This window comes from Polyodon spathula, chromosome 22 (genome assembly GCF_017654505.1).
Source record: "Polyodon spathula isolate WHYD16114869_AA chromosome 22, ASM1765450v1, whole genome shotgun sequence".
NCBI classification, from domain to species: domain Eukaryota; kingdom Metazoa; phylum Chordata; class Actinopteri; order Acipenseriformes; family Polyodontidae; genus Polyodon; species Polyodon spathula.
In genome coordinates, this window is record NC_054555.1 from 18931351 (window position 1) to 18956225 (window position 24875).

Consider the following 24875-nt stretch of genomic DNA (forward strand, 5'->3'; position numbering starts at 1 on the left):
ATATTGTTTATCAGTTTTATTTCCCTACAAGTCCCTCCACAAACTTTAAATTATCCAGTATTATTGTGTCAGCTCCCCTTGTCCCTTGTTCCATATAGCTAGGGATGCTCTGCTTAGCGATTTTCTTAGCTGGGGGTGCTGGGCCCCCGGCTCCCTCTCACTTTAACCACTCACCATAGGTATTTTTGTTATTCTATGTAATGTTTGTACAGATGTAACAGTAAAATCAATTTCAGTTTAACGTCATGCATATTTCTTTCTGTTTGTTTAACAGACAAAGAAAATAACTCATCAGACAAAGTTTAATGGCTTAAGAAACAGTTTCTATCCTTATCAGTGAAGGGTTTTTGACCACTGTCACAGCAGAAACAAATACACAATAAAACTTTTAACACCATGCCTGTCCAAAGGGGTTAACCCATATACACTTTTTTTACAAAATGTACATATACATTTACAGGTATCACATTTCTAGCTTATATAAAGTGCAGAGACTGAAAAGGAGCAAAAGAGGCTGAATGGGTTTGATAAAGATGTGTGCAAATTCACAAGCCTCTTCTGCCTTTCACCTCTGGGTTAAAATGAGGTTAGCGATCTCAACCTCGCCATAGAAACACCACACAATTCTGTACAGCTGGCAGTCTGCTTATGAGAGGCTCACGACTGAATGGGCAAGATTGAAATGTACTCGTCTGCTTGCAGAGGTGAGGCGACACTCTACACTGCCACACCTTTCAATAGCACAGAGTCAAAAATAAATACTCAGTGGACAGATACACACAAATATATAAAGGAAGGATTGGGTAGAAGTATCTGAACATGCTGTAATTCAGAAATGTGAAGACAAGAAAGGTTTAAGATCAGAGTACAAGAATGATGGTTGAAGGTTTTAATCACCGAGCATCACATCATACACTGCCCTCCAAGTACTGAGACTGAATAAACCATGCGTTTTGGTGTTTATTTTACCCCTATAATAGGTTTCTGCAAAGGTGACTATCCCAATGTGGTATTACAATGTACTGTATGATCATAGTTTTTTGATGAGCAAGCAAGTGAGGCAAAACAAGCAATACCCTATCCCGTCCCAGTACTTGTTACAGATATCGTCTGATATAACCCAGATATGAGCCTTAGTCATTTACAAATATTTCTATTAAAAGGGTATTCATTATGGTACATAATTAATTTGTTTAATTTCTACTTCAGAAGTGGTTGCTTAATAGAGGCAGTGACACGGATGACAACCAATAACTCACATGGGAAAAGAAAAACAACACGATACACAAGAATACAAAGTCATCAAATTCCACAATTTCCTGGATCTAAAGCCTAGGGACATATTCCCGCCAATCCAAATAAAGATGCTTAAATGTGTACAACCAAGGACTTCACGTTGTTCTTTGTCATTGGCATAGCGTGAGCAGAAGCCCATGTACAGGATCTCAACACTGCGTTCATGATAATGGGACCAGAGCAATACACCCACATAGGAGACTATGTGAGATCCTATACTGTAACACAAGAAGGGCATGGGAGAGGAATGCAGGTGGGCTTCACCAACATAATAATGAGAAAAACCATTAGGGATGATAGCTATGCTATGGTTGTAAGAATTCTGATTTCAACTGAGGGAAGGGAAAAAACACATTTACCAGAAGCAGGTTTTGTTTGAAGACACAAAAAAGTTTTCTTATTTTTCCAAAAACGAGTCATGAATTGTTTTGAACTAGGCCACATTCCTGAGACAAAAATAAGAATCATAACAAACATGTCTTTTGTGAAATTGTCCTCATGCGTAACATCAAGTTATTTTAGCAGGGTGTGTGTGTAAATAATAGTTACAAGAAAAGCAATGGACTCTAACAGTAATGCTATTCCTTAATATAAGGAAAATAAAAGGGATTTCCTTTTCAAACAGGTGCAAACCACAGAGAGCTGGAGCTCTCTCTGTCAAACCACATCCACCATCTATTCACCTTGAAATATGTTCACCAGCCATTCAATCTAAGCTGTAGCTAACTGTGTGTGCAATCCAACATATTTACAAACTTTAAATCATTTGAATTTATATCCAACTGCACTGACAAGAGGAGGATTCAAGAGGACAAGAGGACAGGGACGGCTGTTTCATTCCCCCTTTGGCCTCCCAATCAGTCTGTTCAGTTTATCACAGTTTTCAAGCTTCATCGAATCTGCTTTCTGCTTCAGTCGCTCATCCCTGTATAATCTGCCTAAATTGGCCAAATCAGTTTCTGAAAGAGAAAAAGTTCACACATATGAAATATAGTCAGCCCAAGTAAAAAGGCAAATTCTTATCTCTATGTACATTACAAAATGTATACAAATAGACTTTGATTAGCTTCAGCAAGTATTTGTTTCTTGTCATGCAATTTCTTGTGATGTAGTTCAGTCACAAGTTTACAAATAGCAGTACTAAAAACAAATGCTGTCAATGTCAGTTATGTTATACATGCGTGAGGCACTATATCACAATGATGGGGCTAGTGTATCCCATTACAACATCCATTAATCACATACTACTTGTATAATTAAGCTTTACAGATAATATAAATTCTGTAACTATCCATTGTTAAATTCTAATTGAACATAATCTGTTTACTTTTGAACACACTTACTTTGCTGCTTATCCTTCCAGCAGCTGGTTTGAAGATAATCAATGTAATCAGTCTCAATAGTGCTTTCTAGCTCTCTTAGTGAGGCTCCTTGGTATTCTTTTTCAAATCCTTTGTCCACATAATATGGCACTCCCATGTTTTGTGTTTCTCTTGACACAACCAGACCTAAAGTGCTGCGGATGGCGTATAAAACAAGTATGTCAGTAACATACATACGTATAGAATAAAAATGACTACATCTGACATTATAAATAAGTTATGCTAAATAATGTTAATACCAATTTTCATGACAACTCGATAAGCAGTTTTCCAGATATGGTGAAATCCTATGTTTGTCTCCAATATAACAACCCCTTTGAAATCCTATGCACACCTCCACTATAACAACCCCTTTGAAATCCTATGCACACCTCCACTATAACAACCCCTTTGAAATCCTATGCACACCTCCACTATAACAACCCCTTTGAAATCCTATGTACACCTCCACTATAACAACCCCTTTGAAATCCTATGCACACCTCCACTATAACAACCCCTTTGAAATCCTATGTACACCTCCACTATAACAACCCCTTTGAAATCCTATGTACACCTCCACTATAACCCCTTTGAGAGGTAATAAATAGAAAATGAAGTGCAGGCCGTTTCAAGTCAATGGAAATTGAAACTTGCAGGCGGAAATGCGTAACTGTTACAAAATAGGGTAAATACAGTAAGCTATGTCAGATTGGCACATTAAGTACCGTGAAAAAGTATTTGCCCCCTGTCTGATTTTCTGCATTTTTGTATATTTTTGATACTGAATGTTATCAGTCTTCAACCAAAATCTAATATTAGATAAAAGGGACCCTGAGTGAACAAATAACACAAATTTTTGATACTTATTTAATTGATTTATTTATTAAAGAAAGTTATGCAACACCCAATGCCCCCGTGTGAAAAAGTAATCGCCCCCTTAGAGTCAATAACTGGTTATGCCACCTTTAGTAGCAATAACTAAAACCCAACGCTTCCTGAAGTTATTGATCAGCCCCTCACAGAGCTGTGGAGGAATTTTGGCCCACTCATTCATGCAGAACTGCTTCAATTTGTGGGTTTTCGAGCATAAACTGCTCATTTCAGGTCCTGCCACAACATCTCAATGGGGTTTAGGTCTGGACTTTAACTAGGCCATTCCAAAACGTAAAATTTCTTGTTCTTCAACCATTCTGACGTAGACTTGCTTGTTTGTTTCGGATCATTGTCTTGCTGCATGACCCAGCTGCGCTTCAGTTTCAGCTCACATACGGATGGCCTGACATTCTCCTGTAGAATTCTCTGATACAAAGTAGAATTCATGGGTCTTTCAATGATGGCAAGTCATTCAGATTCTGATGCAGCAAAGGATCCCCAAATCATGACACTATCACCACCATGCCTGACCGTTGGTATGAGGTTCTTACTGTGGAATGCAGTGTTTGATTTTCGCCAGACATAACAGGGCCCATGTTGGCCAAAAAGTTCCACTTTTGACTCATCTGTCCATAGAACATTGTTCCAGAACTCTTGAGGATCATCCAGGTGCTTTTTGGCAAACTTGAGACGAGCATTCATGTTCTTCTTAGTGAATCCCATTTCTGCCCAGTGTCTTTCTGATGGTGGAGTCATGAACACGGACCTTGGCCAAGGCAAGAGAGGCCTGCAGATCCCTGGATGCCTTTCTAGGGTTCTTTGTGACTTCCTGGACGATTTAACACCTTGCTCATGGAGAGATTTTGGCAGGACGGCCACTCCTGGGAAGATTCGCTACTGTCCCAAACTTCCTCCATTTGGACAATATGGCTCTGACTGTGGTATCAAAAACAATTTTTCCGGTGGTCTTCAGGAATTTCTTTTGATCGTGGCATGATGTGCCTCTAGAACCTGTGTGCTGACAACTTCACTGATGGTAAGGGCCAAAGTTAGTCAGATTTACAGTATATTGGGTTGAGTGAACTAGGGGGGCAATAACTTTTTCACACTTGAAGATTGCATGTTTGATTACCTTGTACACCAAACAAATGAAAGAAACACCAAACTTTGGTGTCATTTTTTCTCTCAGACTCCCTCTATATACTACTACAACCCACAAAAAGATTGGACCAAATTCAATGTGAAAAATGTGCAAAAATGCAGAAAATCAGACAGGGGCCAAGTACTTTCATGGTACTGAGCTTTACAGGTGTCAGCACAAGGAAAATATTGGCAACCATGAACTACAGTGACTCAAAAGGGTATTCAACAAGCAGTCTAGTTTATAACTTTTTTTTGTATTTCAGTTCAATACAAATAGTGTTACGTATTTTCATTAAAAGGATATCTATAGAGCCCTTTTGAAGTACGTTTAAGGCCAAAGTGCTTCACAGAGGAAGACCATTATTTTAATTGTATAAAAAATCTTTCTAAATTTTCAACAAGAATTACAACAATTGGTCGAGCAGTTCTGACACTATAGGTAAACATGTAAGGGTCCAATTGTTACTGTAAGCAAGACCAGAACAGCTTGTTAATGGATGAAATGAATTGTGCTTTGGGATCATTCAAGATGAAAGGCACTATGGAAGATTTTAGTAGTGGGGGAGAGCACTTGCCTCCAACAAGGTTTGGAACAGATGACCAAATGCACAATGGGTGGGACATGTATTGTTCATTTAACCACAGCCAAAGCTTACAGTAATCATTCACTCTTTAATTAAATGCAAGTGTTATACACAAGATATTTCACAAAGTCCATATCTTTGCAACTCACAGCAATAGATTTTTTTGCAAAAACTGACACTACATGTAGCATCTATGCCAATACTTTAGTGGGACCTAAACCAGTCTGCTTGATTTTAAATGTCACAGCATGTACAGCAGGTTAAACACGCAAAGCAATGAATAACTTTTACAAAACATAAATAGAACTGAATAAACTGTAGACTGGAACTAGCAAGCATAGCATACTAAAATATACACATTTGAAATCAGCTTACGGTTTATAGAATAAACTGTAGGGAGGAGTGGACGCCATCAGCTGGGTTATGACAGAGATGAATATGAGCACTAGCACTGGTAACAGCTGCAGGAATGCTGTGAAAGTGCTCTTTGAAAAGAAGAAAGGAGTAAAAGAAACTGTTAGTAAAGGTTTTTAGTAGTAGGGAACTATTTAAAGGTAGAATAAACAGGAGTGCACAAAATGAAACCATTTTCTTCCCCACGTATCAATGATAGTACTTGGTTTACAGTTCTCTTTTTTTGTTTCCTTTCCTAAGTCTCACACTGAAAGTACCTAGAAAGTACCCAGAAGAACTTTCTAATGGCCTTCAATAGAAAAACTACTGTTATGAACCACGCTGAGCTCAGCCTTTTTAAAAACAAGTTTCAATGAAAATGGAAAACAATAATTGATAACAAAATAACATGAATGATACATAAGGGAAAGAATGATTTAATGTTGTACACCCTTTGTGTTCTACCTTTAAAACGAGTGATAACCAAGATCCAGTTACTCTGTACATTGCTTTCTAGCCCTGTCTAGTCACTGCTTTTCTGAAATTGCTATCTGGGAATAAAGTTTTTCTCTTTTTTCAAAGCATTGCTTTAATGTTACACAGCTAACAAAATAAATCCATCCATTCAAGTCTCAAATATCCAGTTTTGAAAAAATGAACACGTTATAGTAAACATGTATTTTAATATCTGGTCCTATTGTTTGCAAGCCTTGCTTTGTTGCGCTTGCTTGGTCATTTCACTAGGAGGGTGGAATTGTCCTTAGACAATTGACTGAAAAGCTTTCAGCCAGAAACATGCTTAGCCCAAAAGACAGTGCTGAGGTGAAATGACCCAGGAAGTGCAAGTGTAACAGATATTCAGAGAATATGGAAATTCTCACTGTGTCCTTTTGTGACTATAGACCAAAGTTTCATTGAAATACCTGACTTCCATTTTCTTCTGCTTCCTCCTCCCTCCTCTCATTCATTCGACGACGACGGGGTTGGTAATAATGACTGTACGTTGCTCCTCTGTTTGTATACACATGGACATTTCCTACAAAATATACATGGGCAATTCCAGCATTATGGATGTGACATTTGCACACAAAATGTAACTTTGTTACCATACACCAGGACTCCTGTAATGAATTAAAGAAACATACACTATTTAGATTGTGTTTTTAAACTGTGTCCTGTTAAAATTCCATGGTTCAAAGTCTCACAAAAATGTTGACCAAAGAAACTTTCAGCTGAAGGAAATGGACAAGCACTGCAGGGTCACTTCACATGATCTCAAAAGTCTGTTATTTGTACGACCTGCATCCAATGTACTTTTATGAGAAAGGCTTGGCTGATCCCAAAATCATATTAATGTTATATCAGGTTTTAATAGTACAACCCCGAAGTCCAGCATTCTGGATGTGACAGTGTCGGAACTGTAATCAAGAGCTTAATTACAATCGTTTAAAAATAAAACTTTGAATGGACATGTGTCTGTCTGTCTATCTATCAATCAAATTATGATTACTTTTATTTAATTTCTATTATGTACACACTACATTTTGCATATGGGACACAGATACAAGATGTTAAAGTGAAAAAACAGCTTTTTCAGTCAGCAGGTCCCTCAGGATTAATAACACTGTATTATATAAAATGTTTTAATCATCATAATAGTAATAATAATAATAATTTTAATTTAGAGCCTTTCACAGTGGACCACCATCACAGTGCTTTTCAAGATATGAGACTAGGATGTGTGAACTATGCATCAGCAGCAGAGACGGAAAGACGGAGCACAAGGAGGTTAAGTGACTTGCTCAGGGTCACACAGTGAGTCAGCTGTTAAGCTGGGATTTGAACCAGGGACCTCCTGTTTACAAGCCTGTTTCTTTAACCACTGGACCGCACAGCCTCCTTAATATAATTAAAATATACCTAATGAGGTTTTCTTAACAATGTTGAATCTAGAAGGATCTTGTATAAGAATGCAGTATTGTCTGCAAGCTTTCTTTACTGCTAATGAATTAACACATGAGCTATCAGCAGTGACAGAGTGAGGGACAGAGAAACTGGAACGGAAGGTTACACTGCGGTCAGTCAGATTACAAACACGTCCCTTTCTCCTTGACTGGCTGTGAACATACAGACAGACAGTATGAAGTACACAGACATTATGAAAGCTATGGGGTTTTACTGATCAACTCTTCAGCGCCATTTATTGCAAACAAACTAGCCATCACAATTCTTTTTTTCTGGGACTTGCCATTCATACAGTCTAAATTAATTCAACTATCTTTAACAACCCTGGTTTGGTTACATTTGTTTTGCAATTGTTTCCTCCAGGGTTCTGCCTGGACTCCAAAAAAAACAGAACCAGAACAGAAGAGTATTTACATGTCAGAAATACAACAAAAAGTCACTGCTGACCGTGACCGGGGATTCCTAGAGAACGGCGCACAATTAGTCAAGCGCCACCCTGGTAGGGAGGTCTTAGGTCAGCAGGGGAATCCACGGTTCACCGGGCACCAGCAACCCCTGTGGTCAATAGGGTGCCTGCAGTTCATCAGGGGAGCCATCAGATCTGTGTTGTCCTCTGGCACTATAGGTCTGGTGGCTTCGCTGTGGATCCGCAGTGCGAAAAATGATGGATCGGCAGGAGCGAGTTTCAGAGAATGAGTGTTCCAGCCTCCATTTCCCCAAGTCGCCAGGGGGTTGCAGCCGTGAACCGGGATACAAATAATAATTGGGGGCATTCTTAATTGGGGAGAAATCCGGGGTAAAAACCATTGGTGACAACTAAACTAAAAAATAAAATAAAATAAAAATGAAATGTAGTATTTATGGTGGAATGGCCCATGTCACTGGACTGCCAAAAAGAGTTATTGATATCCAGTACTGCCATAAATGAGGGAACCCCTTGTACAGATGCCTCATGACTCACTAAGTTTAATTCTGCTGATAAGTCAATGTAACGTTCCTTTATGCCCCATGATTGTACAGTTAAAAGCTAGTTTCCACTCAAGGTCAAGCAGCCTGAAAGCTCACTAGTTACAGTTGAAATAGTGGCTTGTATCGTACAGTACCTTAAACATTATTTAATATACAGTTAAAGAAGAATAAACAGCCTTTTCCATCAGATACAAACTTACTTTCTGAACTTCAGCATTTAGATTTGTGGTAATGTGTTGTAGGGCCCACTTCATCAAGCAGTATTGTTATTCAGCATCAGTGTCTGTATTTCTAAAACAGTTCCAGAGCTTCTGAAGTTGTGCAACACAAGCACACTGGATACAGAATTACCCCTGCAGCCTTGCTTACACCTTTAAGGTATGTGTTTCAGTGTTACCATCATTTCCAACAGTACCTATACATTATTCTTATTTATTTCTACATTGGTGGTATTTATTACAGAAAGTATATGAACAGACAACCAACCTGTAGGAAACCTTCCTCCAAAGAATATATTAAACAAGTCCTCTGGTGTGACGTCTGCTTCAAACTCCCTGTAGAAGTTGTGGTGGTGTGCTGTGTGCGCTGTGCCCTCCATTTGCTGCTCATCCCCAAACTGATCATATCTCCTTCGCTTTTCTGGATTGTTGAGGACTGCATACGAATTGCCTATTGCTGATATAACAAAATACAACAACACAGCACAGTTCAGTTTCCACCTGTAGAACCTTATTGAGAGAATCACAGAATACAGCTGTGTACCAACTACAAAGACACTATGTGCCCGGTTTATTTGAAACACTGACACATCCGATTCCATTACAAAAAGGGAACAGCAAGTAGTGAAACAGAAGTGGAGAGACAGACAAACAACGATAAACATATATAATACAGCTGTGGAACATGCCTTTGTTAACTTTAGCGTTGCTCTGAAAGATAAAGATTTATCCTCATCTCACAATATATATCATACCTAACAAATTACTGGATGTGATTTATTTAAGTGTTAAAATTTCAATTTGCACTTAAGCATTTACTGTGTGGGGTCTTTTGGAATTTGCCTATGTTTCAAACCCCACACATTGTTTATTTCACGTAACTATTATATTTCCCCCATCTTTGCATTGGATCAAGTATTGTATGGCCTAACTTGCATTCCAGCATGCTACTCCTGACCAATGTTAGAGAGACCTCATAATGGGTGGAATGGCTGATTGGACTCACTCTGTACAGGGCACACAATAGACAGGGCTCTGCTGTATGACTCAGGATGCCAGGGGTGTAGTGGAGCCGTACCGGAACACTGCCACTTTGTTATGAATTCAGACACTTTTCATGGATCCTGGTTGTAACTCACATTCCTATTAACTGCTGTCACTCACTATCACACAGCTCAGTGTGGACGTCTCAGAGCGGGTGGGGCTTTTTATTTATTTACTTACAGTACATAATAATAACAATAATAATAATAATAATAATAATAAAAATAATAATAATAATAAAAAATAATAATAATAATAATAATAATAATAATAATAATAATAATACACCTCCTTTTACAATGACTGGTTAGAAGTCTTAAATATTATACTACAAGTAACTCATTTAACTGTGCCACCTGTTGGTAAATGTTAGTCAGTATGTGTAATGGTTGACTCAGAGAGAAAGCCTGCGTGCACAATACTAAGCATTATTGTGAGTTGTAAAGAGGATATCAGCACTGTTTAAAAACCGGTGTATATCTTTACTGGAAACATTTTAAATATTCCTCTCATTTTGAGTGATGCTTTTTTAAAATTAAATACAAATTTATGGATAGTGCATATTTTATTTTATTTAAGTATTTATTTATTTGAAATCTTAGTTAGCATTATTAATGCAATTTACCAAAAAAAGTAAGTGTAGAATACACACATGCACGCACGTACACACGGTCGAATTGTCTACTGTAGCACACGTGAGTGTGTGCTGGGAGTGAGTTAGCTTAACCTTTTAAGTAACACGATTATACTGAAGTGTTTTATCCTGGCCCGTGATTGGGAAAACATGATAAAAACATACTTCATTTCTTTCACTTACTAGGCCACAATACTTTGTATATCATTGAATAGGGGAGGACGGGGAAGGGGGACGGGGGTTTAATACTACTGTAACAGCGGTGTTTCACTCCTATGCAGATGACACCCAGCTCTACCTAAAACTCGACCCTGGATGTCCCTCTGCCATGGTCCGGCTCTCAGCTTGCATCCAAGACATCTAGGCCTGGATGTCTGCCAATTTTCTTCAGCTCAACAATACCAAATCTGAACAGCTTCTAGTAGGATCGAAAACTCAACTCAAGATTCTCAATATTGCAACAAAGAACCTCAGAAACTATCTGCTGCTTCCTTCCCCCACTGTATGAAGCCTTGGTGTACTTCTGGATAGTAACCTCTCCTTTGATGCTCAAATCTCCTCTGTAGTCAAATTCTACCACCCCCAAACCTCTCAAAGGTCCATCCCTACCTTTCCATCCCGGATGCAGAGATACTCTGTCATGCATTCATCTCCTCTTGACTACTGCAACTCTCTCTATGGTGGTCTTCTGTCACGCACCACAAACTGATTGCAGTTGGTTCAAAACGCTGCTGCTAGGATCCTTACCAGATGTAAAAAACATGATCACATTACCCCGTCTCGCCCGGCTGCACTGGCTACCTGTAAAGTTCAGGATTACTTTCAAAATGATCCTGCTTGCTTACAAGGCCCTTCATCACGCAGGTCCAGAGTATCTCTCCAACCTGCTGACCCGCTATTACCCTAGAAGCAAGCTGAGATCCTCTGACTCTGGCTTGCTTGTTATACCCAAGCAAAAGTGCACCACACTCTGAGAGCGCTCTTTTAGTTTCATGGACCTGACTCTCTGGAGCTCTCTCCCAGCTTTAGTGCGTGTAGCTCCCACAGTCACTCTCTTCAAATCAACTCTCAAGACCCACTTGTTCTCGCTTGCTTTCAATGCTCTTCAAGTCTGATATATGTTATTAGCTGTTGTCTAAATTGCTACTTCAAGTTTTTCATTCAATCTTATTCATATGATTCTGCATGACACATGCATCCATGTTTAGAATTCACATCCTAGCCTGGTAGTTAATGTATTTGCATTGTTTTTTACTGTTTGTATTTAAAGGTACTATTAACTTTATTTCACTGTATTTAATGTATTATGCATTATTCCTCACCATCTTGTAAAGCACTTTGTGATGGTGGTCCACTATGAAAGGCACATTATAAAATAAATACTGATTTTCTGATTGAAGGAATATCTTTAGCTCACAACCAAACCCCTTCGGCGTGCATCTACATCCCTGGTCAGTGCTAGTGAAATACACCAGTGCCCAGCTCAAACTCCCTTCAAAATCACAGCATGAAGAGGATGGTGCAATCCAGCGAAAACGAAAAATACTTTGCCCTTACACTTGCATTTTACAGCGTTCACTCAAAATCTGACCCAAAGTGTCAAAGTGCATGGTAATTTGTCCAGAGGTTATGTTGGTAATGTAACTAAGAAAATAACACAGCTGTGTACTAAACATAAAGACAATAACTCAACATGTACTGCCTCTATTCAGAAGAAACTTAGTCACATGACCTTAATATGGCAGACATTTATTTAAAATTGGATTCACCAGAAACACAACATGAGCTGCAAACAGCTGGTTTACTTGGTTTCTTATTCAACCATTTTGCTCAATATCCCCACAGTGTATTAATACATTTATGCCAATGAGCTTTAACAAGAGAAACTATTAGAAGTGTCTCCTGATTCTAATTTTTTGGTACATGATTTGACATCCTGACATCTTTAAGAATTAGCAGAGATGGTTACATGTAATTTCCACAAACTTTCATATCCTAACAGCAAAGACGTCTCGAAACTGCAAGAGTTCACTGTAATGAGTGCTTAAAAAGTTTAAGAAGGAAAGGGAATGTGAAGTGGACTTAGTCCTTTGAGATAGGTTGTATACCAGTGAAAGAATCATCAGTTGTACCTTTACAAATTACAGAATAGCTGAACACCAGTAGACGAGTGATAAAAGCCATGCAGGTTTATCTAATGCATTTAGTCACAAAACAAAGTTCTACTAAAAAAAGTGTAACCTTGTGAAGTAAATCTGTACTTAATGTTCTATATCACGATTCAAGGGCAAACACCTGTCCTAAAATGAAATATCGGTATCCATTACATATATTGTACTTAACAACACTAATATAATTAGTGTGCCTACTTGTGGAAAGAATATGTATTAATAAACTATATTACTTTTGTATTAAGATAATAAAAGTACTATAGTTCAAATAAGATGCATTAGTGTATACTTAATAATGAATTAAAATTACGAATACAGCACGAAACTCACTGGTTCACATTTAAAGAATTGCCAGTCTCTGCTTCTCACCAGCAGCAGCCTGCAACTATCCACCTCAGCTTACATCAGCTGTGTTCCATACAGCTTGAAAAGCCTTGGTTTCTTCAATGCCTACATTTCAAATTTGTAAAGAAGATATTCACCAGTGAGAAAAATGGCACACTAAAAGCAACTAAGCTTGAGCTGGAGAGATATTTGGAGGAAACGTATACAGATTAAAAAAGGCAGGAGCCTATGTCAATTGCTTCAGACATCCCACCTATCAATCCACCGGAATACCAAATGGAAGACGGTGTACCTAAGTGGAAAGAAGTAGAGCAAGCTGTGAAAAAAGCAACGGCGTTATCATCTCCAACGCCTAATGGAGTTCCGTACAGAGTATACAAAAGTGCTTCTGGAGTTCTATGAATCCTGTGGAAATTGATGAAAGTGGCATGGGAATAAAAGGTTGTACCAAGAGCATGGTACCGTGGCAGGTGGAGTCTTTATATCAAAAGAGATTCTACAAGCATCAGTCAGTTTCACCCTATTTCCCAATTAAACATAGAAGGTAAGATTTTCTTCAGCATTATTGCTCAGAGATTGTCAACCTACCTATTAAAGAACTGCTTCATTAACATTTCAGTATAAAAAGCAGGCATTCCAGGTTTCCCAGAAGGCTTACAACACATCAGCGTAATCTACCAACAAATTAAATTGGCTAAAAAGGAAAGAAAGGAGCTCCATGTGATATTCCTGGATTTCGCGAATGCATATGGTTCGGTGCCACATGAACTTCTTTGGGCAACATTTGATTTTTTCAGTGTACCGATGACAATAACAAATTTAGTGAAAGCCTACTTGGGAGATTTGAAATTTAGTTTTTCAATATCAGAATTCAGCACTACATGGCAATGCCTAGAAGTTGGAATAATGGCAGGATGTACCATTTCTTCACTGGCTTTTACCACGGCAATGGAAGTAATTATTAGGGCATCAAAATGGATAGTGGGAGGAGAGCGCTTGGCTTATGGAATGCGACTAACACCAATTCGAGCATACACTGATGACATGACAACCATGACTACAACAGCAGCCTGAACTAATCGGTTATTGGGTAAATTAACCAATAACATTGAATAGACACGAATGCAATTCAAGCCCACTAAATCAAGGAGCATCTCTATATTTAAGCAAAATAAGTAATTTAGGTAAATTAGTAGATAAAAGGTTCTACATTAATGGTGAGGCAATACCAGCAGAGTCCGTGAAGCCAGTGAAAAGTCTTGGGAGATGGTATGATGGGGATCTAAAGGACAACGTTTGTGTGGGAGAAGTTAGACAACAAGCAGTGGAAGGGTAAAAGAGCATAGACAGCAGTGCTTTACCAGGCAAACAGAAACTCTGTTGCTTTCAGTTTGGTCTACTGCCAAGATTGCTGTGGCCACTGACTGTGTATGATGTTTCCCTGACAACAGTTGAGAAGCTTGAAGCTTTAATCAGTTCACATGTCAGGAAATGATTGGGCGTTCCACACTGCTTCAGAGGTGTGGAACTTTATGGTAAAGGAATACCGCAGCTACCAGTCTCTGCTCTAACAAATGAGTTTAAGTGCGCCAAGGTCTGGAAATGACATTAGTAGATTCACGTGACAAATATGTAAGGCAGGCAGCACCTGTGTTAAAAACTGGAAGAAAGTGGGCGGCAAAGAAAGCTGTGGAAGATGTTAAGGCTGAGGTGATATTATAGGGTAAGTTCAGCATGAAAGAGGAGGTCTTGGTCTCAGTTCTGTTCCTCCTACATGGCACAAGGCAACCCCAACTCAATGGAGGAAGCTGGTAGTCAACGAGTTGCAAAAGCAGGAGGAGACGATCAGGGGTGTAAAGGCCGTTTCCCAGGCCAAGCAGGGAGAATGGGTGAGATGGGAGAGTGTGGAACAACGCAAGATCGGCTGGCAAGACCTATGGACAATGGAACACAGCAGGACCAGTTTCCTCATCAGATCAACATATGATGTTCTTCCATTACCACAGAACCTAAGCCTCTGGGTGGGTGAGGATCCCTCATGTCCTTTGTGTTCATCACCTGCAACATTAAGGCATATTTTGACAGGATGTAAAGTGGGTCTTAGCTAAGGACGGTTTACTTGGTGCCATGACCAGGTGCTGCGATGTTTGGCCTCAGTATTGGTACACAAGCGTAACCTGACCAATAAGTTGCTCCCAGTTCCATCAAAGCATTACACACAAAATACAATATTCTTCCATCCAGGAGAGCAACCAACAAGGTGTTAAAATCAAGCCTTGCCCAGAACAACTGGAAGCTGCTAGAGACTAGAAAATGCTGGCAGATGTTGGTTAACGGCTTATTTTTCCACCTGAGATTGCCACCACTAACTTTCGACCAGACATTGTCTTGTGGTCTGGATCAGCACTCCTTGTTCATCTGGTAGAGTTACCAGTGCCATGGGAGGATGCTGTGGATGAGGCATATGAGAGGAAGAAACTTCGCTATGCTCAACTAGCTGCTAAAGTGGAACAGCAAGGATGGAGAGTCCGGGTTTACCCAGTGGAGGTGGGTCGTCGAGGATTTGTGGCACACTCTACGACCCGTTTTCTTAGAGATAAGTCGGTTCAGTGGCCAAGAGTTGCGTCACACAGTGAAGAACTTATCTGAAGCAGCAGAAAGGAGCAGCAACTGACTGTGGTTGAGAAGGAAAGATTCTGGATGGGGATCTCAAACACAACAGAAAGAAAGCAACGCTGATGTACGGGTAAGTAAGCTGGGCAGAGTTGAGTGGGGGACGGAGGGGGTGGTGCTGATGCGACAGAATCACTGTCGAGCCCTCTTGAGGTGTCGTGGATGGAAGGAGCCCACTTGAGGGCCCCAGTCTAAGTCTACCCTACTTAGCTCAATCCAGACGGTTGTCATGCTGATGTGCTGGGGAGACTGCACCGTGGTTGATCCCTGGAGCCAACATCGCAGCCGTTGTGTTTGCTGATGTGCTAGGGAGGCAAAATAAGCTGATCCCTGGAGCCAACATTACACTTTAGCCATCAATACTGGGCAGAAGGATATCTACATCATCAGATAGAAAGAAACGCAAATGGATGGAGATGAATGAATGGACATTAGTTTACTGTAAAGCTACATCTTACTTGGTGCTTATCTTGGCGAGAGCAGAGTTCAAATCAGCATGAAGTTTTAACATCTACTCTCATGTAATGGAAATCACGTGTATTGATTTGGTTATTATCTAACAAACAAAAAAAGCCTTGCATGTTTTTTGCCACTCCCCAAGTGTAAAACAAAAAAATCTCAGTAAACATACAAAATCCACGTTTTTCCGTGTTATTATAGAAAATCCACGTTTTTCCGTGTTATTCTGCAGCAAATGGATTCCTAGGATCCCTGCTTATCATGTAGGATGTTTATTGTAATTAGTTATATTGCATATGACAATAGCTTCACTTGTAAAAAACGTAACCTGAACCAAATTCCTACAGAGAAAACATGTTCACTGGAAGAACACATTTCATCCTATTGAGATATCAATAAGTCTGAGAAATGGATTGATAGGTTTCATTTTTAAAATACTGCATACATATGCCCCATTAATCCCTCTGGTGATGGTATAGAAGGGATCTCAGTTACAGCAGATACTCTGAACTCGTGGGCTCCCTCCTTGACACCAGCCAACTCCCCTGCACCCACGGCACGACGTGAACAAGCTCTTTCGTTATTCCTGCCGGTGAATAGAGATCGCTCGGTAGGCCGTTGGAGGGGGTTCAAAACACCAGGGTTTCTGCACCTGTATCATGTAATATTGAGACTAGAAATAGATTTAACCCTTTTGTTTACCATGAGAGACATGAAACTACTTTTAGCAAGGTGCTCCTGGTGGATGACTATTGTTACAGATGTCAGCCCAGTACTTGCAAATACATAAAAGGAATCTGTGAATGCTGTCTAGGCGCTAGAGTCAGTTGTTGTTGCTGAAATATTGGAAAACCTGGTTGAAAAGCATGGTCAAGTGTCTGGGTTGATTGTCCATGTAGGCACCAATGATGTTTGACTTAGAAAATCTGAGAATCTCAAGGAACATTTTTAAATCACTCTGTCTAAAAGCAAAACAATTATGTTACAATATAATTATTTCTGGCCCTCTTCCTGTGCCTAGGAAGGGATGTGAAGCCTTTAGCAGACTCTTTTCTCTTAATCACTGGCTATCTAAATATCTGAGAATACTGGCTTCACAGATAACTGGGAGTTTCTGATTGTCCTACTTTATCCAGTCCCAAAGTCACCTGCATTGCTACAGCATTGCAGTTACAATGAACAGAAGATAGGTCAGGGTAGCGGTCTTGCTGCAGCTTTTGGTAATGAGTTTAACCGTATTCATAAACATATATATGAATACTTGTCATTTGAAATTTTATCTTTCATGGTTAATTTATATTCTAGCTTTTTATTGGCCTCCTAGACCCAACTCAGCTCTTGACTGAGTTTGGCAAACGATGCTCTCTGTCATGAATGATAGAATTGTGGTTCTGGGCAACTTCAAAATACATACTGACATGGATGGAGATTGCCTTAGAAAAGATTAAATGAGTCTGTTTGTTGGATCTGTTCAACATGTATCTGGCCCAACTCACATTCATGGTCATATACTTAATCCAGAATGTGTCTATCAATGATCTTGCAATCTCAGACCATTCTGCTATTATTTAACTACTAATACCTATCCCAATAAAACCTCTAGAATATTATACTAAAACTTGGTCCCTTAATTGCTCCACTACTGAAAAATTCTTGAAAGCTTTATCTGCTTCAGCACCTATTCATTCAGGATCAGTCAATGTATTGGTGGACAGCTACAACTCCACCCTAAGTAGTATTTTAGATACTGTAGTACCCCTTAAAACAAAAAAAAAAAGTAGCTTTCAAAAGATCACCCCTGTGGTTTAACTCGGAAGCTTAAACGTGCATGTCGTAAGCTAGAACATAAATGGAAAAACACCAAATTACAGGTATTTTATCTTGCCTGGAAAGATGGTCCAATTAAATTTAGGGGTGCTCTGTTTTCAGCTAGATCATCATATTACAACTATGATAGAAAAAAATAAAAATAATTATTGCATGATCTCTGAAACAATCGCTAAACTAACCAACAAACAGAAGTCCTCCGTAAATACCCAATTACCAGCAGGCTATGATGACTTCATGGATCACTAACTATAAAAGTATTAACATAAGAAATCAGATTTCAGATAGCACACTCATCCTAGATGAGGCCAGCTTGATCTGACTGACTTAGTTTATGGGACAAATCAATTACATGCACTTTAGATCACACTAAATTGTGTAAAGAAGTATTTTCTAGGACAGATAACATCGTCTTGAGTATTATAAATGGTTCCCTGTCATTTGTTATCGTTCATAAAACCGTTACTTAAAAAAACAACCTTAGATCCAAATGTTCTTAATAATGTTAGGCCTATCTCAAATATCCCCTTTTTATCCAAAGTTCTAGAGAGCAGTGGCTAAACAACTGAACACATTCCTACTGAAACTGCTCTTGTCAGAGTGGTGAAAGATGTGCCGATCTCTCCTGTCAAGGGTTCACCCTCTCTTATTCTTTTTGCTTTAAGCACAGCTTTTGATACCATTGACCATTCAATTCTGATTGGACAACTTGAGAATTGTGCTGGACTGTCGGATAGTGTTTTGTCTTATCCTCTACATGCTGCCTGTGGCTCATGTTATCTGCTGACATGAAGTCAACTTTCATTGTTGTGCAGATGATACCCAATTAGAGTTATCCCTTAAACCAGGTGACACCGCAAATCTCAAATATCCTTACTATCTGTCTGGCAGACATTAAGCAATGGATGTCAAAAAACTATTTATTGTTAAACTGATAAAACAGAGGTAATGCTATTGGGAGTCAAAAATTAAACCATATGAAATTCAGATGTTCTTGCAGTTGACAGCTTCCCATTTAAGTTGAGGTCAGAAATGAGAAATCTGGGTGTCGTTTTTGACCAAGATCTCTCATTCGAACCTCATCTTAGAAAAGTAACTAAAGTGTTTTTTTCATTTAAGAACTATTGTTACACTAAGACACTTTCTTTCCATGGAAGATGCTAAGAGACTGGTGCATGTTTTACTAACATCCAGACTAGATTATTGCAATGCTCTTTCTGGTATTCCAGATATGTGTTATCCTGACTGCAGTTTGTACAAAATGCTGCTACCAGGGTTTTAACAAGAAGTAGAAGACATGACCACATTAGACCGGTATTGGCAGCCCTACACTGGCTTCCTGTAAGGTTTAGGGTCGATTTTAAGGTCATGATTATTACTTACAAAGCATTAAACGGTTTGGATCCTTCACATTTAAATAATATTTTAATCCCACATATACCTAGATGATGACTGTGATCCCAGGATGCAGGATTGCTTACTGTCCCTAAGGTTTCAAAAAACAACACAGGTGGTACAGCATTTGGCTTTAGGGCCCCCGTATTATGGAATCGACTGCCTATTTCCTTAAGGGAGGCATCAGCTGTTGCAATTTTTAAAACATGATAGAGGACACACTTTCATAATCTATTGTTCACATCTTAATAAGTAATGTTTTTACCGAGTGTTGCACTACATTGTAATAGATTTTTGAAATGTTTTAATGTTTGCTATTGCTTGTATATTACTAATTACTGTTATGTTGTACCTGTGAAGCACCTTTTGACAAATTATTGTGAAGAGCGCTATATCAAATAAAAATTGATTGATTGGTTGATTGAAGAAGTAGTTAAAATGGCCCCCATGATAGAGGTTTGTATTTCAAATGGAAGTCTGCAGGTCAACTGCACATAAAGTAACACTATATATCGTGCCAATAAGGCAACATGTAGCTCCACACACCTTAGAAAGGCCTGTACTCCATTCACGAAAGTGAAAACTTCACTATGTCAGTCGTCTAATTGTACACACCAGTGAAGGCTAACAGAAGCACAAGTATGCCATTCAAAAGCACATTTACTCCATTAGCACATCCAGGCATGTAAATATAGCCGTAGTTACAGCTTTGCAAGTGAACTGAACCGTGAAGTGAACCGAGTTGAACAATTCACCACAATTTAAGTCGTGTGAATTAGTCACCTCATAATTTTACAGTACATGACGTGGCAATATTGATTGAAGACAATTATCGCTTGGCAACTGCTTATAGAAGCCAGTTCTTCATTTGCGATGTTTACATATTAGAGGTCAATGTCATTGTCAGCAATACACTTAGGGTGCAGGACTTACATAACCCTTCAAATATGAAGAAATCGCCACCACAAATGGTTTAGAGATATCTGCAGCTTTATAAAATAACTGGCACAAAACGGTTCTTTTTAGGGTCTCTCATGAGCATCTTATGGGCTGATCGTGTCCGTCTATCTGTCACTCTCCACATAGTGAACACAATAATTGCATTGATCATTGCACAGACACTTCAGCTGCATTTGGCTATAATCATGAACCCAATCTGGCCTTGGGTCAAAGTGACGAGTGTCATTGGATTTTACCCCAGGAGTTTCCAGAACACTTACATTTTACCACAAAACCATGTGCTACACATAAAAGGGCTTTCTGTTTTTTGTCCAATCAATATAGACTGGCCTGAAACTGTTGCACTATTACTAGGACTAATTACTTCAAGCTGTTGTGTCAACAAAAAACACTACTGATTTTTTTTAAAACACGTAACAGTGTTCTTCTCTCATCCCAGTCAGTTACTTAGTTCAAAAGAATTTCTCAAGTTGAGAAACATTCTGACTCATTTCCACATGTTGCTGTAGTTTTACATCAGCCATGACTCTAGGACCTATGATTTATAAATGATGCTCTGTATGTATAAAAGCTTTTGGTTTGTAGTGGTATAGATGTATTAGGGTTACATTTTCGTATTGTGTTTCCTGTCGTGCATGTCAATGCAATCCATAATCTGATTCCCATCAGCTCTTTGTTTAATATTCACAGTTCAAAATGTCATTTTTATTTACGTTCCATGTATAAACTTTCATGTATATTCTTTGCAATGTTAACAAGGCAAGCTGCTCTATAATCAGCCCCATGTTGACGCAGTAATGACTGGGTTATATATCTCACTTCAGTTACATACCAATACAAAGGTTTCTGATGTTGCTGATGCTGGACATGGCCAGCTGGCTCGTGTCTGAGAGATACCTTTTACACAGCTCACATGCTTGTTACAGTATAGCGCTAACAAAGTAATAGCAACCAATCTTACCTTATAGGATTTACATTTTCTTATACAAAAGACAAAATCATAATGCTAAACATTAGAATTTGTAATTTTGAAGTTACTAAAACCAAATGTACCTATCACTCCTTCCAGACATTTCAGTCCTGTATTGCACTCCAAGAGGTCATGTGAAAGAAGGTAGAGACATTGAAAATAGGTGACTCATTGGAAAAGCAGCTTTTACAAATATTCTCAGAAGACTCACGCTTTGTTACTTCACATAGCAGTTTATAAACTCCTGAAGTGGAACACTGGGACACACTGTTAGTGCAGCACTGAAATACCTGGAGGAGTGATCAATCAATGTAGTCCTATTGTAATTGACTTTGCATATAATGCGCAGTTCACAGCCTACCTCTGTAATGCGCTTTGTGATGGTGGCCCACTATGAAAGGCGCTATATAAAAAGATATTATTATTATTATTAATTAGTAAATACCTTTTAAAAAGTACATTTGAAAATCCAATAGACCTTTAGGAAAATGAAGTTAGATCCAGCTCTCCAGATAAGGTTTTGTGTCTGGGAGTAACTTCCCCTCTAATTTTAACAGACAGAGAGTAAAATGTATTTTCAGGGGGTAAAACGCAAAATTACCTTGAAGTCATGAGTAAGCTCGATAAATACTGTACAATCTTTAATGGTAATGGGGTGGGCATTAAAAAATAACAACATCATTTTTTTTTATATATATATATATATATATATATATATATATATATATATATATATATATATATATATATATATATATATAGCACCTTTCATAATGGACCATCATCACAAAGCGCTTTACAGAGGTAGGCTTCGAACTGTGGATTATATGCAGAATCACTTACAATAGGACACTGACTTAACATCTCATCTGCAGGATGGAGCACAAGGAGGTTAAGTGACTTGCTCAGAGTCACACAGTGAGTCAGTCAGTGGCAGAGGTGGGATTTGAACTGGTGACCTTGTGGTTACAAGCCCTGGAGTTTAACCACTGGACCACACAGCCTCCTTTTTTTTAAAAAAAAGAGCCTTCCATTTTAACTGCAATGTTACTTTGAACTACTGCAGTATACAACCATATGTGTGTTTTACAAGGTTCTTTATCAGCTCAGCGTATTTTTTTCGAGGTATCACACTGACTGCACATTAATTACATGACTTATATGTTAACATTACATTCTTAAACTCAGTGTTACAACTTCAATATAAAGCCATACATATACATAAAATAAGCTAATGCATTAGTAAGTTATAAAACAGTCCATTTAATAGTACCGGTACCATTTTTTAGCAGTTGCCACTAACGATGGTTAGTTCCCTTTCAATTCGAATGACAACCATTACCTAATGGAAAGAGCCTCTCTGACCATCAATCACTGAGCATATATAAAAAAGCTGCCCTATTAGCTACTGTGAGGGGAAGTCCCTCCCACCTCCTGTTGAAGAGGAACATCCTCAGACAGGTCAGATTGCATTTTGCTTTCCTGAATCGAAATTGGCTGATTTGTTGGTTTTATCCGCAAGTTAAAATAAAATCCACGTGCACTCAATTTATTCTCGCGTCAGTTTTCTGACTACAGCTGGTTTCGACCCCTCTTAAGGGATTAGCGAGCGGCCATTGCTCTTTTCACTACACAAGGCCTTGTGGAGTTGATACACTGTGTGGAGAGCTGCTGTGGTGCTGTAAGGAGACCACCATGCTGACTGAATCGGCTGCATATCCCGGCATCGACCTCGGTTTTTCCCGCCGATTGCGAGGTTAAGAAAATAGTGCCTACCCGGTCCCGATTGACTCGGCACCGGTGTAAACATCTTCAGCGCCGCCTACAGCTCGGCACCGACTGTCTCGGCATCGACAGCGTTTTTCTCGGCACTGTTCCTGACACCGGTGAACCTCTTTGAGGCCGTCTACAGCCCGGCACCGACCGCGCTACACATCGGCATCGACCTCAGCATCAACCTCTCGGCACTGACCGCGCTCTCTTTCGACGTCAATCCCGGTTCCGATTGATTCGGCACCGGGGAATAGCTTCGAGCCAGTCTATAGCCCGGCACCGACACGCTACACGTCGGCACCGATCTCTGCACCGATTGACTCGGCACTGACCGCACTATTTTCGATGCCGACTGACTCGGCACCAACAGCGCTCACCTCGATGCCAATCTCGGCCACGATTAATTCAGCATGGGTGGATCGCTCAAAAGCATCTACAGCCCGGCACCAACCTCGCTACTATCGGCACTGATCGCAGCAGTTCATCTGCTAAACCATGTTGGTCCAATCAGCTGGGTGCTCCACTGGGTTCCACCCGTGCGACCAATGGGCGGCGAAGCTACCAAGGCAGGATGAGCACCGGTTCTGCGCCAGATGCCTAGGGCTAGAACACACGGCCAAAGCACTGGCAGGTGAGCTGGACTGCTCGCCATGTCGGAAGTTCTCAAAGAGAACTAAGCGACGGAGAGCAGCCCTATCCCTAGCAGAGTCTTTCTCCTCCAACCAGGGGAGAATGAGATCAGTGGTCAAAGATCCTCCGCAGAGGTCACCCAGGACCCCCCCTGCTACAGTGACCAGGGAGCTCTCATGCGCATCTGGGTCACCCTCCCCTACCCCACCACCGGTACAGATGCGCAGACACCAAGGGAGGCGAGATGGTCACCACTGAGGCGGTACCACTTGAGGGGACAGGTGGTCGCCGTTCAGGCACCGCTCCCCTTCTCCACGCAGGCGCAGACGTTCACCGTCACAGTCGCCTCGAAGGTGCCCATGCTTTGTGGAGCTGACAGAGACTGTAAGGGCTCAGCAGACCATGCTGGAGACCCTACTGAAATCTCAGGGCAGGCTGCCCCCTAGCACAGGACAGCCCCAGTCCCCACAGTCTCGTTCCCCATCCCGTCTGCCTAGACCCCTTACCCCAGGTGAGCTGTCCTTGTCGGCGTCCAGATGGGACGTCTCGGGCCCAATCACCTCTATTGGGAAGAGTTCCGGGCCCTAATGCAGCATTCAGCTGCAGCCATGAACGTTTCCTGGCCAGCAGAACAAGAGGGAAAGGGGAACCGATTCTGCCAACAGAAAGGGCACCCACAGCATGCCCTCCCCCTATGCCAGGACGTCCTGGAATTGGTGCGCTTCTCCTGGAGCAACCCAGGGGAGGTTGCTGGCGGTGCTGGTGGCCGCTCGCCGCCATTTGTGGATGACACAAGCCAAGGTCATGGAGACCGAGAAGGTGGCACTACTGGACGCTCCCATTACATCGGGGCAGACTTTTGGGGCGACCATTGATGAGAGTCCCACAAGGCCACGGATGTTGCCTCCAAGTTTTGGCACTTTCCGGTTTACTGTCAGCTCCCAAGGTAGCACGGGCAGCCTGCCTGGGCGAAATTTCTGAACATTGCCCTCCACCCCAGAGTAGACAAGCAGGTAGAAGCAGAGTCCAGGGCCTAAGAAAGACCAATTATGGACCTCAGGGTCCTCAACTTGTTCCTCAAACAGAGGAAGTTCAACATGTTGACAGCACAGCATATCATCCAGTCCATCCAACCGGGCGACTGGTTCACATTGATCGATCTGCAAGACGCCTATTTTCATGTCCCAAT

At 40.3% G+C, this 24875-nt stretch overlaps 1 protein-coding gene across 1 annotated transcript in view; it reads right to left on the reverse strand.

Annotated features, from left to right (window-relative positions):
- Positions 1–288: 288 nt before the first annotated feature.
- Positions 289–24875, reverse strand: part of LOC121297211 (dnaJ homolog subfamily C member 18-like) — a 35902-nt gene continuing 11315 nt past the window's right edge. Inside the window, exons 4-8 of the mRNA XM_041223356.1 lie at positions 9074–9262; positions 6577–6689; positions 5636–5745; positions 2640–2812; positions 289–2255 (exon numbers count right to left, since the gene is read on the reverse strand). Coding sequence (XP_041079290.1) covers positions 2131–2255; positions 2640–2812; positions 5636–5745; positions 6577–6689; positions 9074–9262 — 710 coding nt within the window. The 3' untranslated portion in view covers positions 289–2130. The remainder of the gene's footprint in view (positions 2256–2639; positions 2813–5635; positions 5746–6576; positions 6690–9073; positions 9263–24875) is intronic.